Source organism: Sinohyriopsis cumingii, chromosome 7 (genome assembly GCF_028554795.1).
Source record: "Sinohyriopsis cumingii isolate HCF-2022 chromosome 7, ASM2855479v2, whole genome shotgun sequence".
NCBI classification, from domain to species: domain Eukaryota; kingdom Metazoa; phylum Mollusca; class Bivalvia; order Unionida; family Unionidae; genus Sinohyriopsis; species Sinohyriopsis cumingii.
In genome coordinates, this window is record NC_142967.1 from 134619654 (window position 1) to 134636084 (window position 16431).

The 16431-nt window shown below is 35.5% G+C and overlaps 1 protein-coding gene across 1 annotated transcript in view; it reads left to right on the plus strand.

Annotated features, from left to right (window-relative positions):
- Window positions 1-16431, plus strand: part of LOC149796177 (transketolase-like) — a 59632-nt gene that overhangs the window by 25830 nt on the left and 17371 nt on the right. Inside the window, exons 5-8 of the mRNA XM_089966122.1 lie at window positions 463-654; window positions 6826-6953; window positions 8645-8844; window positions 12221-12334. Coding sequence (XP_089822248.1) covers window positions 463-654; window positions 6826-6953; window positions 8645-8844; window positions 12221-12334 — 634 coding nt within the window. The remainder of the gene's footprint in view (window positions 1-462; window positions 655-6825; window positions 6954-8644; window positions 8845-12220; window positions 12335-16431) is intronic.

A 16431-nucleotide genomic window follows, 5' to 3' on the forward strand; every position in this document is an offset into this window, starting at 1 on the left:
GTTTGTTTGTTATATTGTCTACTATGAAGACTCAAGCCTGCCTGTTGCACAAATATTAGGAAGTCCTGTGTCAGTAAAGTACAACATTCTCACTAATCCTATAAAGGGCCATTAATAAATATACCTTAGTGCACTGGGCATCGGGGTCCGGGAAAACAATTGTATAAAGTCCTTGAATTTTGTCACAACAATGGTGTACAAACCCTGTATTAGACAAAGCAATGTGTTTTATATTACATGTATCACTTTCAGGATGGCTGATATTTGGCTTGGTAATAAATGTGTCTATTGAGCATCCCTGCTTTGTTAAAATGTGTTAAACATGTAGATAAAATGAAGAGGAGGGAAAACAGATTGTGGCTGGATGTGGGAGGTCATTGTTTAACTGGGGAGTGGGGATTGTGTTGATGGATATTGGCTTGTTATGACTAACTGAATCTTTTTGTTTCTTTTCTCCCACAGCTACCGTGTGTACTGCATTGTGGGGGATGGAGAGAGTGCAGAGGGCTCTATCTGGGAAGCCATGGCATTTGCCAGTAAATACAAGCTGGACAACTTGGTGGCCATCTTTGATGTCAACCGCCTAGGTCAGAGTGACCCTACAGCTCTTGAACATGACATGGAGACCTACAGGAAAAGATCTGAAAGTTTTGGGTAGGATCATGTGGCTCTCCGTATATAATCATTTATGAATCGAGTCCAACTGCAAACTGCAGACACCCACATCTGCTATTGCATAATATGCTGGCAGATCTGGTTCTGTGCAGTTTGTTAAGAGTAATCAATAGAGCAAACAACACAGACCCTGATCTGCAGGTGCATTTTGCTATAGCAGTCTGGATCTTAGTTGTATGCAGTATTGTCTTGTAAGTAATTATACATGGAATTCTTCAGTACTATGAAAAGAGAGTGAAAACTTAATTTGGCTGTATTTTCTGTGGTAAGGCAATAGATTTTTGTTAAAATGTTTTCAATGTATTTCATTGAGATAAAATTGAAGAAGACAAAACCATTAGTTGCACATGTTTTCAGATTGTATCAGTAACAAAGTATTGAAATCATTGCAGAAATCACCAGTAAAATTAATGACATAGTATTTGTCGTTTTCACACTGCTTATCACACATTATTATGTTTTGCATGTAGATGTTAATTTGTGTATTTGAAAGAAAAATGTTTGTGCTTATTTTGCAACTAAAAAACAATGCCTTGAAGATGATAAATATACAGCTTTTAATAGAAACTGAAAAATGACAATATGCACATTGCAATTGTCTTGAATTATCAGGACAAATAATTAACCAGAACTTTTTCATCCAGTTTGTGGCAAGTGTTCAAATGCTTATACGGGGCCCTGAGTGGTCTAAAGCGCTCTCCGTTACGGATCACTGCCATCTCACCTCTGTCTGCGTCTGTTCGAGTCTCAGATTTAGCTAATGTGGGTATGTGAGAAAGCTTGCCAGTAGCTTCTCGTGGGTCGGTTGTTCTTTCCAGGGTTTTCCAGGGTTCTTCCTCCACCGTTAATACTGGCCACTATGTATAGCCTATCATGTGCTGAAAAATTGCATTTAACCCTACAACAACAAATGCATATTCTTGTCTTTTTTAATGAGCAAAAGTTAAAGTGTGCACCTTTCTCGGTTTGGATCAGTTACGTTTTTATTTTCAATGCAGTTTGCACCTTGATCACTCTGGTGGCCTAATGGTTAGAGCATCCACCTCTGGTCTGGGAAGTCTTGGGTTCAACCCCAGCCAAGTGATACCAAAGACTTATAAAAATGGTACTAACAGCTGCCTCGCTTGGTGCTCAGCATTAAGAGGTTAGTGGTAGTCCTGGTGTCAGAATAATGCGACTGGGTGGGACATCATGCTACATGTCTGCAGCATGATGCCTCAGTGCAAGCTAGACATCACAATAAACTGCCACACAGCAGACATCATAGCTATATAACTGAAAAATTGTTAAAGCTACGTTAAAATCGAAATCATATAGACTAAAGTGTGCACCTTTCTCGGTTTTAATCAGTTAAGTTTTTATTTTCAATGCAGTGTGCACCTCTCTTGGTTTGAAACAGTTACATTTTTATTTTCAATGCAGTGTGCACCTTTCTTGGTTTGAAACATTTAAGTTTTTATTTTCAATGCAGTGTGCACCTTTCTCAGTTTGGTTAAGTTTAAACGGTTTCGTCATTTGTAACAAGGCAGTATGCATATATGTTAGTATGGAATGTATATAAAAAAATGTCTCAAGACACTTGCAAAATATAGCCTATATATTTCACTTAGGATTTTGATGGTAGCAACTCTTTAAATAAGAATTTGTGAGGGTCTGTCCATTTCCAGTATGAGTAAAGAATTTGAACAGGCGTATTTTTTTGATAATTTCACAAGGTGTTTATCTCTCCAGTCACCATAGAGAACACCCAGATTAGATGGGCTTTTTCACTTTGAATATTTGTCTTTACAATTTGTATGAATTGTTTCAGCATCTTTTCCTGGGTGGAAAGAACATACCATTGATCCATAATTAAGTACAGATCCAGTGAGAGTTTCAAAAGGAGTATACGTTTCCCTTGCATGTAGGACAGTATTTATAAATTAAATGTTTTTTTTTTTTTTTATTTGTAGCCAAGAGCAATTTAGAATAAATGTAAACCTAGGTATCTAAATGAATCTACAGTTTCTAATAATTCACCACTGTAATATGCTGATGGATATATCTTTTTGCCTCTTGAAGAAAACCCATAAATTTTGTTTTACTAGTGTTGACTTTAAGTTTCCAAAAACAGGTAAACAATTCCAAATTATTCAGTAGTTTTTAACGACAGTTCAGTTTTTCAGAAAATTACTGAATCGTCTGCATGTAATAATAAAAACAGAAAATGTCATCTGCATTTGCATTATATTAATAAAATTGTCTTTTACAACTTTTCAAAAACCACATTACAACCTTGCACATGATTGTCTAGGAAGCATTCTCTTCTTTTAGATTTGTTCTGTGGATGCAAATCCATCATCCAAAATGGCTGCCATTACTAGAAATAGAAAAACCAATAAACAACTTGTTGTGCAACTGAATTGGAATAAAGTATGTTGGCATGAAGGTCTTCAAAATTTGTAATTGTGATACCACTCTGCCATCACATATGGCCAACATTACTAAAGGAAAAAAAAATTTGAAACAGTTTGTTCTCAGAATCTGTGTTGCAGAATTTGACCAAATGTGACATAAATCAGTCTGGCAGATTTATACAAATGATAGTGATTCACTATTAAATACGGCTTCAAGTATTTTGCTTTAATTAAAAAAAAGTGAAAGATTAAAGGTTAATGAAATAGTATTTTTTAAAATGGAATTATCTACTCAGTTATTATATTGCTGAGCGTTTCTCTCAAAATAAGTACATTGTTTATAAGAATAAATCTTCTAGATCAGAAATATGAAGTCTCTGTAACTTTTATGCTTTTTTAGCAGTAGACCTCAAAATAGATTAATTTGCAGGAAATTAAAATATCGGCAGAATCATCCTGAAGTCTTAATAAGGCACTTTAGTACATTACCATTTATTGCTATAATTCAAATAAGGAAAATTGTGTATACTTGTCACTTAACCTTAAGCTCATGTTAGCCCCTTTTAATACCTCTACCCCATTCTCACAGAAGCACTAGTGGATGTCTCTACCTGGTTTGCATGCAAATGTGTTTGGACACCTCTGCACCAACTGCATGGACATTTGTTTGGATTCGTCCTGTAAACATCAGCCATCTTGAGCTGGGTTTTTTCTTGTGCCACCTTTGGGGAAAACCCATCATCAGATACTGCAGTCATTGAGGTCAATGACCATTATGTCATATCACATGGCTGCTATTTAAGATCTAGTAATCTATTTAAAGTAACTTTGTCAGATTCTCCAAAATGGAGGCCACAGATTTTATTCAGCACTTTCTTGAGTTTGGACGATTAGAATGACAACTAAAATACTTCATAAAGTTACACAGAGGCTCTGATGTTAATGTAGACTACTCTGATTTTTGATAATTTATCAAATTTAGTGATGTAGATGTAGACAAAGAACTGGTAGATTTTGAGGTTGAGAACTGTCGTCTATATACAATTGGTCACACGACTTACTGGCTTGATTTTGAATGAGTTCTCTAAAGATTTTAAAGCACATAAAAATTCTTCCATGAAATGTAATTATACAACTACGAAGATCAGATTTTACTCTTAAATCTTTTTTCTGAATAACAGATGTTCACAAAAAATGTAAAATGGTTAAAATAGATGTTGAACTTAACATATCCTGCACTACTATAAATTTAACAGGCAGGCCTGTGCCCAGTGTATCCCCCAGGGATTTTAAAATTGAGGGTACAAAAAAAAACCCTTGGTGTCAAAACTGGGGGTCAAATAAAAAATGGGGGGGGGGTCAAAAATGTACTGACAAATTTTCATACGACTCATACTATTTCAGCTTGAAATAGGATATTGCAACTTGCACAACATACTCTCTCTCTCTTTCTCTAAACATACAAATACACCAACATGCACAATTAACAAACAAATGCATTGTCCATTCAAATAATAATTTTATTAGTTCATTTTTCTTTTAAGGTTGTACTTTTAGCAGTCTCCTCAAGCAATATTATAGCCCAACACATTACATATAAGCCAATACAAAAAGCCAAATAAATCTTTTTAACCAAATGGGAGTTAATTTACTGCCTTTCATAAAATGTGTACTAGCATAGGTTTCATAGTACTTCGTCCTAGAACACATTTATCCAAATATCAAGGAGGATAATGATTCATCTTCTTTCTAATAAGTTACACTTGAACTTTAAGATCTTTCTTTTATTGCAGCAAAAGTTAAAAACCTACAAAATCTGCAATGACCTGCTGACTTTGTAATCCAAATAACGCATTTGTCTCTGCAAGTTTACTGATTTCTTTGTTGTGAAATAATGTCTTAGGTTATAATGTGTTCTCCAGATATCTTATGGCGAACGAGGGCAGATTTTTAAAAATTCTAAAATCCTGTCATGAAAGGATTATTCACTTTTGCAGTCTTTGCAATCACGCGATCAGAAGTCACACCAGTAATCATAATGAATGTGCCGTATTCCAGTCAAGGAAATTATTTTTTCCATTTTTCATTAAAGTTAGATCCACAGTTACTCTTTTGTGTTCTGCTTCTTTCATTTTCTTCGCTAATGTTTTTTAGTGCGTGACATTTTACTCTGGAGATCACTTTCTAGTGCAACAAGCCTTGAGGTTAAACATCTAGATGACATCTTGCTGAGCTTGATGGAAATCACAAGAAGCTCGCAAGATTAGGGGAAGCTACTCCATCATAACATTGCCTATGCTAGTCTGGTTCATTGTTTTGTATGTTCCCTGCGTTGCACTTTGCCATATGAATAGAGGAGTGCAAGGCAGGGAGCAAACAAAGCGGGGAACCAGTCAATGCCTATACTCAAAGTATACGATGCCATCCATTGTCCAATGCATTGAGTATTAAATAAATCCTGATCATATTATGAAAATCCTTTGCGTCAAAAAAACGCACGGCAACAAAATGTGTGCGTCAATTTTCTCCAGCGTGCGTCCCTGACGCACAAATGTGCGTAAAGGGAGACACTGCCTGTGCCTATCGAGTCAAATAGATAACAGGTTTCTATTTTTAGTGCACTGTACTATGTGACTTTGGTACATGCATATCAACAGCCTACACAGCCACAGACTCTAAGAGGTAAAGGGTTAACCATCTTTCTTCAACTTTTACTCTAGAGTTTGGTAATCTGATTCCATATACAAATCCTAAGACACCAGTTTTGTTTTCAGTTTAAAAAATTAGGTTCATGTCTGATCTTTTTCACCTGACTGTAGCACAATATGTGGATTCACCATGAGGCAATGCAGGACACATTTTAGGTCATTGTAAAAAAAAAATCGTACCCATTGATCTACATTAGGCAATCTAGGACACATTTTAGGTCATTATAAATTGTATTTCTTACCCATTTATTTACATTAGGCAATGCAGGACACATTTTAGGCCACGGCAGATTTTTGACTTGCATAAAGTTATACCACTCCAGTGGCCTAGTGGTTAGAGCATCCACCTTGGATGCAGGACATTATGGGTTCGATCCCAGGCCGAGTCATACCAAAGATTTACAAAAATGGCACTAACAGCTTCCTTGCTTGGATCTCAGCATTAAGAGGTTAGTGTTAGGACTGGTCAGCCTGGTGTCAGGATAATGTGACTAGGTGGGACATCATGCTACATGTCTGCGGCATGATGCCCCCGTGCTAGACATCACTATAAACTGCCACACTCCAGACATCGTAGCGATATGACTGAAAAATTGTTAAAGCTACATTAAAAATCCAGATTACACACACACACACACACATTAAAAATCCAAATTACACACGTACACACTTGCATAAAGTTTTGTGTTAGCTTTTTTACTCCTGAACTGTTGCCTGCAGAGTTATGCATTTTGACATGTAGGACTAACACAATTCAGAAACACAAGGAATTGCAGTCCAACCATATTGCCATTTTTCCACCTTCATTTTGCATTTACATTTCAAGATGCAAAATGTTAAACAAATCGGAACATTTTCAATTATACTTTTGATGGTCTTGAAAATATTTTCATTCTTTGTCAGGTGCTTTCTTTTGCTCTTTGTCTTCTGATTATCCACATGTAATTTGCTGTCTTTGCCAGGACAGTAGTTGTAAACTAGGTACTAGTCACTTACCATGTTTATGAGAGCAGTAGCAATCACTTTTTATGCATTATTATTTGCAGCTGGAATACGCAAGTCGTTGATGGACATGATGTGGAAAGCCTATGTAAAGCCTTCCATGATGCCACCACAGTAACAGGTGTCCCTACCTGTATTTTGGCTAAGACTTTCAAGGGCAAAGGAATTGATGGTAAATGAAATTTGAAGTAAACTTGGGCCACTAAACAAATTCTGCAGCCTTGGTGAAATTTTTTAATGAAAATGTTGATTATTTACTGTACAGAAATCAGAAAGCATTTCACTAATGCTCCAGCTTTACATCAGAGTTGTCAGGTTCATTATGATGGTTGCTATTGTGCAAGACATGTATCATCCAACATAAACTCTAGTTCTTTTCTCCTAAACTCTCTACACCAGCAATACCAAGTTCTTTGCTGCAGCAATCTGTTTAGAATTTAGCCCTGGAAACATTAATTTTGTGCATTAGTTCCCTCGACCCAGCCATATAGTTTATAAAAATTTGCAGAATTTTTAGCTGATTGGGCCTGTAGCTAAGTGGATTTATGCCTGGCCATGGCTTCATCATGCATCTTTCAACAGTTACTGGTCTGATACTGTATGATAGAAATGATTTTAATTTTGAATATCGTGTAATGGCTACTCATTCTAAATGGATGGTCTCATCAATACGGAAATTTCACTAAGGACTTTTTATTTGATATAATTAGTTCTGGTTGAAATTAATGCTGATCCAGGGCTCGAATTTAACTTCTTTACTTCTTGCAACAACTTACAAAATTCTATTTCAGCTGGTAATGGATTTTACCAGGTACTATTATTACCTGTACTGTAATCCAAGAAATTTGTAATTTACTTTTTTATTATCATTTCAAATTTAGCTCACCGGATCATAAGGCCGAGTAAATTTAATGATATAGCAATGTATGAATTGTCTGTTATAAATAATATCTCTTCCAGCTCCAGTCAGACTTGGAATATTGGCTCATATCATCAAAATCTGAGAGAAGATCATCAGTAATGAGGGAGAGCTCTGCATATTAATGAATTGATCTTGCATTTGATTGGCTAACCTACTTACCATGCCAAAAGCCAGATTTTTATTCAATTTCGATCCAACTTTTATTATGAGCTTTTGACAAGCTCATAAATGGTTTTGATCATGAAGAATGAAGCTGTCCTCCATCTGAGTGATTGAGCATGTTACCACTCTGGAAAGTAATATTTCTCATCGTGTTTGGATCAGGCATGGAATATATGCTTATATCATCAAGCTCACAGACCAAGTTCAATAATGGACAAGATCTATACATAGTAGTTGACTGAGCTTGTTGCCACTTGTCCAACAGTCCATCAGTATCAGTACAGATTTGGGGGAGGAGCTGATTTATCATACTAATATTTTAGTAATGAATGTTAAAGTTTTCAGAGTTTCAGGGCTTTAAGAGCAAGTCACTGGAGTGATGCAAGTAGTAGAAATGACTTCTCTAAAACTAAACAAAAATAAACTTTTCAAGTAGATAAACATTCAGACAACTCTTTTCATAACCAATCCATAGAATTTGGAAAATTCTTGAAGAAAAAATCTTTAATACATTTTTTTTGTTGCCAATTGCTCATGTATTTCATAATTAAATGGATGTCAGCTAGGTAAGTGGTCTTGCATCCACTAGGGTCACTATTTTTGCTTTTGTACAATTTAGTTACGTTTTGGTTCTGTAAGTTGTACCATTCATTACTATTGGCAAGGTATCTATTCCTGATGCACATGTTTCCAGTCTGCCAGTGACTATTTTTTTTTTCTTTCATTGTGAATGAAAATATCCCATTTACCAGTCTGATGACTATATTTATGTTGTTCAGATATTGTGGATAAGATGAATTGGCACGGGAAGCCCCTGGGTGAGAAGGAGGCCAAGAAAGCAGTGGCAGTTCTCAAGGAAATGATAGTGCATAAGGAACCCCATGGGCTCTCACCCCATCACCCCACAGCCATTGTTCCCAATGTAGACATCAGCAACATCCAACTGTCAGAGCCACCTAACTACAAAAAAGATGAAGCGGTAAACACTATTCTGTTGCAGTGTGAATAATAATGAATTTAACACTGCTATATTTACCGTATATGTTGGGACATGATACATTAATTTTTAAAGGAATTTTTTTATGCTCTGTATGTTAAGGGACACCTTGTATTTTTCTAGTCATAAGTTTGGGACACTTTGTAAATAATTCAATTTAAAAAAATAAAACTGTGTACTTGAGATAAAGCTCTTTAATCCACTGCATCATAATCTTGTCAACACAATTATCATTGGAGGCAACACAACTGAAGAGGAAACTGCAAGGACTTTTAAAAACTCTGCACCTGTCATGCTAATTCTCATACTCCCATCTTATAGTCAGTCCATCCAGAAATGAGATCGAAGTACACTAGAATCTCATCCATGTTAATGATCATATTGTCAGCAAAATCAGCTTCTTCTCGAATTCATCAAATAATTTTATTTTCTCATAGTGTTCTGAGCAACACTCAGCCTTCGATGTCCTTGCACGAATCATTATATTGTGTCATGTTAAAATTTTTCCATTGCTTCAACTTTTTTTAAAAATAATCCATGAATACTGGTGAAAAAGAACCAAAGTTAGCTTCCATATCTCTGCCAACTTTATATATCCTCCCCAAAAAGAAAGAAATTGGCACACTTTAAAGAACACAAAGTCAGCTTCCATGGTCGGCTTGCCTTGTAGAGTAAAACATGTTATGAGAGACCATCCCTTCTGCCAACCAAAAGCGGTCTCTCAAGACAGGTGGTCTCTCATAAGAGGTGTGTGAAAATGGACTGGTTTCCAGGATCAATAGCATTGTTGAAGAAGAAAAAATACCCATACTCACTGTACATGTATCATATCCTTCATTCACAAATCTTGTTAAATATTGCATGCATTCCTCTCAAAATAGCTTTATATAATAAAGATATACATTTTCAAACAATGTGAATCAAATTTATATTTGAACATCACATGAATATGTTCTTTCTTCCAGTGTTAGAATTTTCTTCTTTTCATTGGAGGTACTGCCATTGGTATTAGTGTTGACGTAGTAACAACCAGATGTATTTTGCTTTTGACCAGGTTTTGGGGAAATGTGGAATAAATATATATTATGTACCAATAAATGAAACCAAAAGACATAATTAACTCATCAAGAAACAATACATTTATTTTGAGACAAAGTTTAAATCATCAGCATTATAGCTTGATAAACCAAGATTGCAACCATCTGCACCCAGGTAAACAGATGGTGGCTTGGTGAAACACTGTAACAAAAGAAATATAAAAAAAAGAATCCAGAAATGATTCTCACTTACTAGTATTAAAAACAAAAGTGCATTCACCCCCTACCCTCGGTATTACGGATTAACTAGAAAGATAAACGATCTACTCTGCCCTACAAAGTGAAGCCCTTTCAAAAGATTTCTCACTGGGACATTAGGACTTCTGGCATTGTGTGGGTTTTCACAAAGAAAAAAAAAATACAAGCCTCTAAATTAACTGTGCATGCCCATCATTACTCCCTTTGATGAAAAAATGGTTAACCTTATTGGCTATTCACATGACTTCGGCAGTGACATGTACTTCAGTCTGGTTTACAGCAGTTTACAAATGACACCATACACTGGACTTGTAAATTTCATAAAACTTGTTGCTTGCCAATTTTTGTAATTAAATACCTTATTAGAACAATCTTTACTATTTATGTGGTCATTACAAAGGATTAAATAATGGTTAGTGGTGTTTATCTTGCTATATGGTTGTACAACTGTAGTGTTATTTAATCTGCACTTTGTTTGCATACTACATGTATCCTGAGCTCTCGTGTTTACAAAGGATTAAATCAAGGTCATTGGTGTCAATCTGTTTTTTTGCGATGTGGTCATTTATAGCATTGTTGAAATGCATATTTTGCCAGGATATCATGGTCACTGGTCGCATTCAGCAGGTAGTCGCTCATAACAGAGCGTTTATATAATAAAATCGACCCGTGCATTACAACTGTGGTCAGAAATGATGGGTGGTCACTCATAGCAGAGGTCGCTCATAACAGATTTTACTGTAATAAAATGATCATTGTATTGATATCCTTTTCAAAAAATCAGCTTAAAAGTATCCAAAATCGGTTTCCGAGGTCGGCTTGCTTTGTAATAAAAATAGCCTCTGTCTTTGATGTGTCCTGTCAGTAAGTTCAAACAATGAGTTCACTGCTCTGTGCCGGTTGTTTGTTCACAACCCAGGCTTCAATTTGCTAGGCATCTGTAGTTATAATTGATACAAACAGGCATTAATGTCTGCAGGTAAATAGTATACACAGCAGTAACTTGCTGTAGTAATACTTTTTGTAACCCATGCTGGCGAAAAGATTGTAATTTGCACTCAACTGAATGTATTTTCAAATAATACACTTTTATTTACGAGATGCTATCACAGAGTTGACTTGGGTATAATTTAGTCTTATTTATTTTGCACCTGACACTGTCATGTGTGAATGGCATGTCTTAAAGCAATCAGTTGATTTTTTCCCTCTCATTTGCGATTCTATTTGATCCAGTTTTCAGTCAGATAACATTTTTAAACTTTTAAGTACAACCAAACACACTGCTTCAGTGGCCTAGTGGTTAGAGCATCTGCCTTAGATGCAGAAAATAGTGGGTTCGATCCCCGGCCAAATCATACCAAAGTCTTATAAAAAGGGTACTGACAGCTTCCTCGCTTGGCGCTCAGCATTAAGAGGTTAGTGTTAGTACTAATCGGCCTGGTGTAAGGATAATGTGACTGGGTGGGACATAATGCTACATGTCTGAAGCATGATGCCCCAGTGCTAGACATCACTATAAACTGCCACACTGCAGACACCATAGCGATATGACTGAAATTTTTTTAAATACGTTAAAAATCCAAATCACACACACGCACACAAACAAACATGATTTGTTTCTCAATGCTTATATCAATGAACAGTGTGTTATGTGCTGTCAGGCAAAAGCGATACATGCTACAGTATGGGTGCCTACGCTACATATGCAGAGTTTTTGGATATATTTTATTCTTTAATGCTGATGATGAAAACAATGAGGAATAAATGATAACAATAACAAGGTTAATTTCTTTCCTTTTATTATCAAATAAACATTTTGTTGATCTATTTTATTGCAACGTGCAGTGGGGGGTTGCACAAATTCATCATATATTTACAAAACCAGGGAAATTGCTGCCCACAACAGCAAATGAACTGACTGTATTATGCTTTCAGTATAAATGAATTTCACCTACAACATTACCTTGTGACAAAACATGATACACATTGTATGGTGATTGATATAAATTGAATGGATTGAAGGAAGTTGTATCCTCCATGTGACTTGATTCTGTATTTGCCAGGTGGCCACAAGACAAGCCTATGCAACTGCTCTTGTCAAGCTAGGAAAGAACAATAAACATGTGGTAGCTATGGATGGTGACACCAAGAACTCCACATTCGCCCAGAAGTTCCAGGTAAGGAGCAAAACACCTTATGTCTTTCACATAGGCTTATCTCATAACACTGATTGAAGTTGTCTAGTAAGAACAGCTGAATAATGTTAAAAAGGATTTGGAAATTAAAAGGCTGTGATTAAATATGCTGGGAATTTGTATGTCCCCACTGCTTGTATTAGGGTCAACTTGTTTGACCAGCCATCCCTGAAAAGATTGTTGTTAGCAATATTGCACAAAAAGAACATGTAAAAATGAAATCCAGCTATAGCATATTTGTGTGCACATGCAGATCACCTGATTAGATTTTCAGGCCATTACAAGATTTGTTAATTTTTTTTAAATACATATTTTTGAACATTTTGTTTTTTTCAAAACCTTGGTAGTCTTTATTGCATAAAAAAAAACTAGGTTCAGAAACCATTTGAGGCAGACAAATGAAATTTATAGTCATTGTTTTAAACACTGTTTAAAATGTTTTGGACTAAACTGTTAACACAATTCAGTAACAACCACTTGAAATAGATAATTGAAATTTAATAGGTTGATTTGAATTCAGATATAGGTGACCTAAGTAGATTTTCAAAACTGCAATTACCTCATGTGTTACGAGCCTACTATATTCCATTATCAATAAACACCTCTAAATCAACAATTCATTCTTGTTTTAATTACGATGTACATTGTCACAACAACCACATGGCTATGCAGTGTTATTTACACGGTAATTAAACATGCTTAGCACTTTGGCTATAATTGAAACCAGATTGAGGGCAAGAATCGACAGAATAGGTCAAATCAGCGAGGCTGCCAGTAGGGAAATGAGGCTTTTTTTTAGGGAAATGAAAATCTGTCAACATTTTATTGAAGTCATTGTCCATACAAAATTTGTTATAAGGACAAGAGATCATACCCATTACTTTGTATTTGAACTCGCCGATAAAGATAATAGTGGGGTATAGCATTGAATAGATTAGTAATAAAATGTTAATTATATCCAAGTCCAAACAGAACAAACACTTACAAAATAGTATATGTATATGTGTATGTATGTATATATATATATATATATATATATATATATATATATATATATATACGAATTGATTTAACAGAGTCCGTGACTTTCAAACTTACGATAGAAAATGACAAGTTTGTATAAGTTACGTTCATAACTACAGGTAATAAAATGAACTACAACATGAATGTGCTTTCAATTATAATAAGACAAGCATGGACTGTTTATTCAGCTGTGTCAATTGATAACAAAATATAGCAGTTCAGCAGTAAAATCACAAGCATGTTAGCATTGGTAATGCAATTTCACGATTGCCGGTAATATGGAATATCATACAACGATATCATCAATATTCATGCAACCGTAAGTTACTACTGGTAGTATAAAATACAAAGCCAAGTTACTGACCTGGTCTCGTCTTATACTCCGAATCGATTTATATATGGACGAAGGATGGAAAATTTACAAAATTGGTCAATTCGACTTATACTCCGCATCGACTTATATGCCGGAAAATACGGCATAAAAGTACCCTGCATACAATTTTGAAAAAACTGCCTTCCCTGGGTACCATGTATGTTTAAATGGAACAGCCCTTTACAAAGACAAATCTAGTTAAAATGTTAACTTAAAATGGCACACAATAATTATTTCTTCTTCTGAATTCTTGTCCTGGGGACTTTATGCAAGACAGAACCAGACCTGCCAACTCTTACGATTTTGCCGTAAGTCTTATGAAAATTACCCTTAAAATACAGACTTATGGCATACTAGCAAAATCTATGGAAAAATTGTCGCCGCCGAAATGTCCAGATAGTTGGTTCATCCATGTTTTATTTGGATCCTGGTTTCATCTTAGAATTAGTAAAATTAGTTAGGGAACCAGACTAACTTTACAAAAGCACTCCAGATGCTTTAAACTGCACCTATTTGTTTATGTAAAGCATCTGCATGATCAAACTGTTGATCATAGAATTTTAAAAAATGGCATCCAAAAAGTGATGCATGCTTAAGGAGAAAATAAGTTTCTAGAAAAGTGTTACTAATCAACAGAGAAGAATAAAAAGGAGTACTCAGATTTTTGTGAATAAAAGCTGGAAAGGCAACAGTCATGAAAATTGGACATCATGTGTCAATTTGAGTATGTCTCATGGCGGGAGATATGATTGCTGTTGTCATGTGAAATGGAAAATAATTTCCAAGAATTATGCTGAGAAATAGTAACAAGCCATTGAGCTGCATAGGGTATGGAACTAGAGTTTGTGTACGAGTGGTAAATAAAGTCCACGCATACTTTACAAACGTTTCAGTTGAACATAATGTTTTTCGTTGATGCATCAAACATTTAATTGCGTTTTCCAACTTTACAATAGCAGTTATTAATATTTTGTTACACCTTACTGAAAACTGGTCAATCTTATGGAAAAAAATCAATTGCCTTTCTGAGACAGACTCATCAGGGTTGGCAGGTCTGTAAAAAAAGAGAGGATTTTCCAACTTAATTTTCTGCCTCTTATTTCTGTATTCAGTAGTCTGTTAATCAGAGACCACTTAACACATGCACATTAAATTTATTATGGTTGCTTATATGCAATTATAGATTAGGTATTTGTACCCTTTAGGTGATTACCCACTACTTGCAGCGAAGACATCGTGATTTGGTGATATCTATCCATTCCATCCATCCCAAGAAGCTTGTTAGTTTGCCCCCCCCCCCCCAATAAATGTAGGCAAATAAAAAAAAGAAAATAATAGTAGATTCCTTAAATAAAAGTGTGCATTGATTTTTAATTCATTTGATATATGGTAAAATTCCATTTTCCAGAATACCACTTGTCCTTTAATCTGAATATATTTACATGCCTTATCTTGGGTAGTTCTTAATGACCTATGTGATAGTGAGCACTTTCCAGTATATTTCCAAACCTCAAGAACATGGGCAAAGTTGGACCTTGAAAAGACGGATTGGGAAACATTTCAATCCCACTGCGAGTCAAATCTGACAATGGGTCATTTTGATATCATGGTCAATCCAATACTTCTCTTGTCAAAGATTCTGTAACTTGCCTACAAACCCTGGTCTGGTCATCCATGCAAAGATGCCATCAGAAAATGGTAACAGTTCCTTAAATACCATTACGATGACTGAAAAACTGAATTAATACCATAAATACTGAGCTAAAATCTTGTCATTACCATTGGAGGCAGGAAGAGGGACAAAAAAACTCACATTCGAGTTAAATTAGTATTGAATATGGTAAGAAAAATCATTGGCAAAAATAAAAGCTGTATTCAAGCATTTAACAGATTTTTTCTACATTTTAAAGTGAAATTCTGCTTTTCTCCTGATGACTTGAATAAGATTTTTCTTGATATAGTCCGTTTTTTTATATCATCTCCAATCGGTTTTTTAAAGACCACTCAGGTGGCCTAGGTAGAGTGTCCACCTCGGATGAGGGAGGTCATGGGTTCGATCCACGGCTGAGTCATACCAAAGACTTATAAAAAGGGTACTAACAGCTGACTCGCTTAGCACTCAGCATTAAGAGGTTAGTGTTGGGACTGGTTGGCCTGGTGTCAGGATAATGTGACTGGGTGCTATATATCTGCAGCATGATGCCTCAGTGCTAGACATCACTATAAACTCGCACTGCAGACATAGTGATATGACTGAAAAATTGATAAAGCTATGTTAAAAATCCAAATCACACATTTTTTTTGTAAAAACAGTCTGTCCAGTCCCATTCTGCAGCGACCCTTGTAAATTATTCGTTCCTTATATTAGTTGGCACACGACTCTTGTAAAGAGTATTCTGATTGGTCGAAGGTTTAAATTCATCCAGTTAATTTTCATGTAATGGAAACTGATGGCAATGGAAAGAAGGAGCATGCTTGCAGAACATGATGTCCCGAGTTGTTGAGAGAGAACATGACATGAAAAGTTTAGATAAAGGTTTAAGAAACATATGGGAATGGCTGGAGTGAAAAGTTGATGGAAATTTAGTTGGTCAATTTGCAAGAAAACTGAATGATAGAGGACTGGCATTTTGTGACCTCTGCAAGAAAGATCTGAATTACGGTAATTGTGATTGGAAGAGCT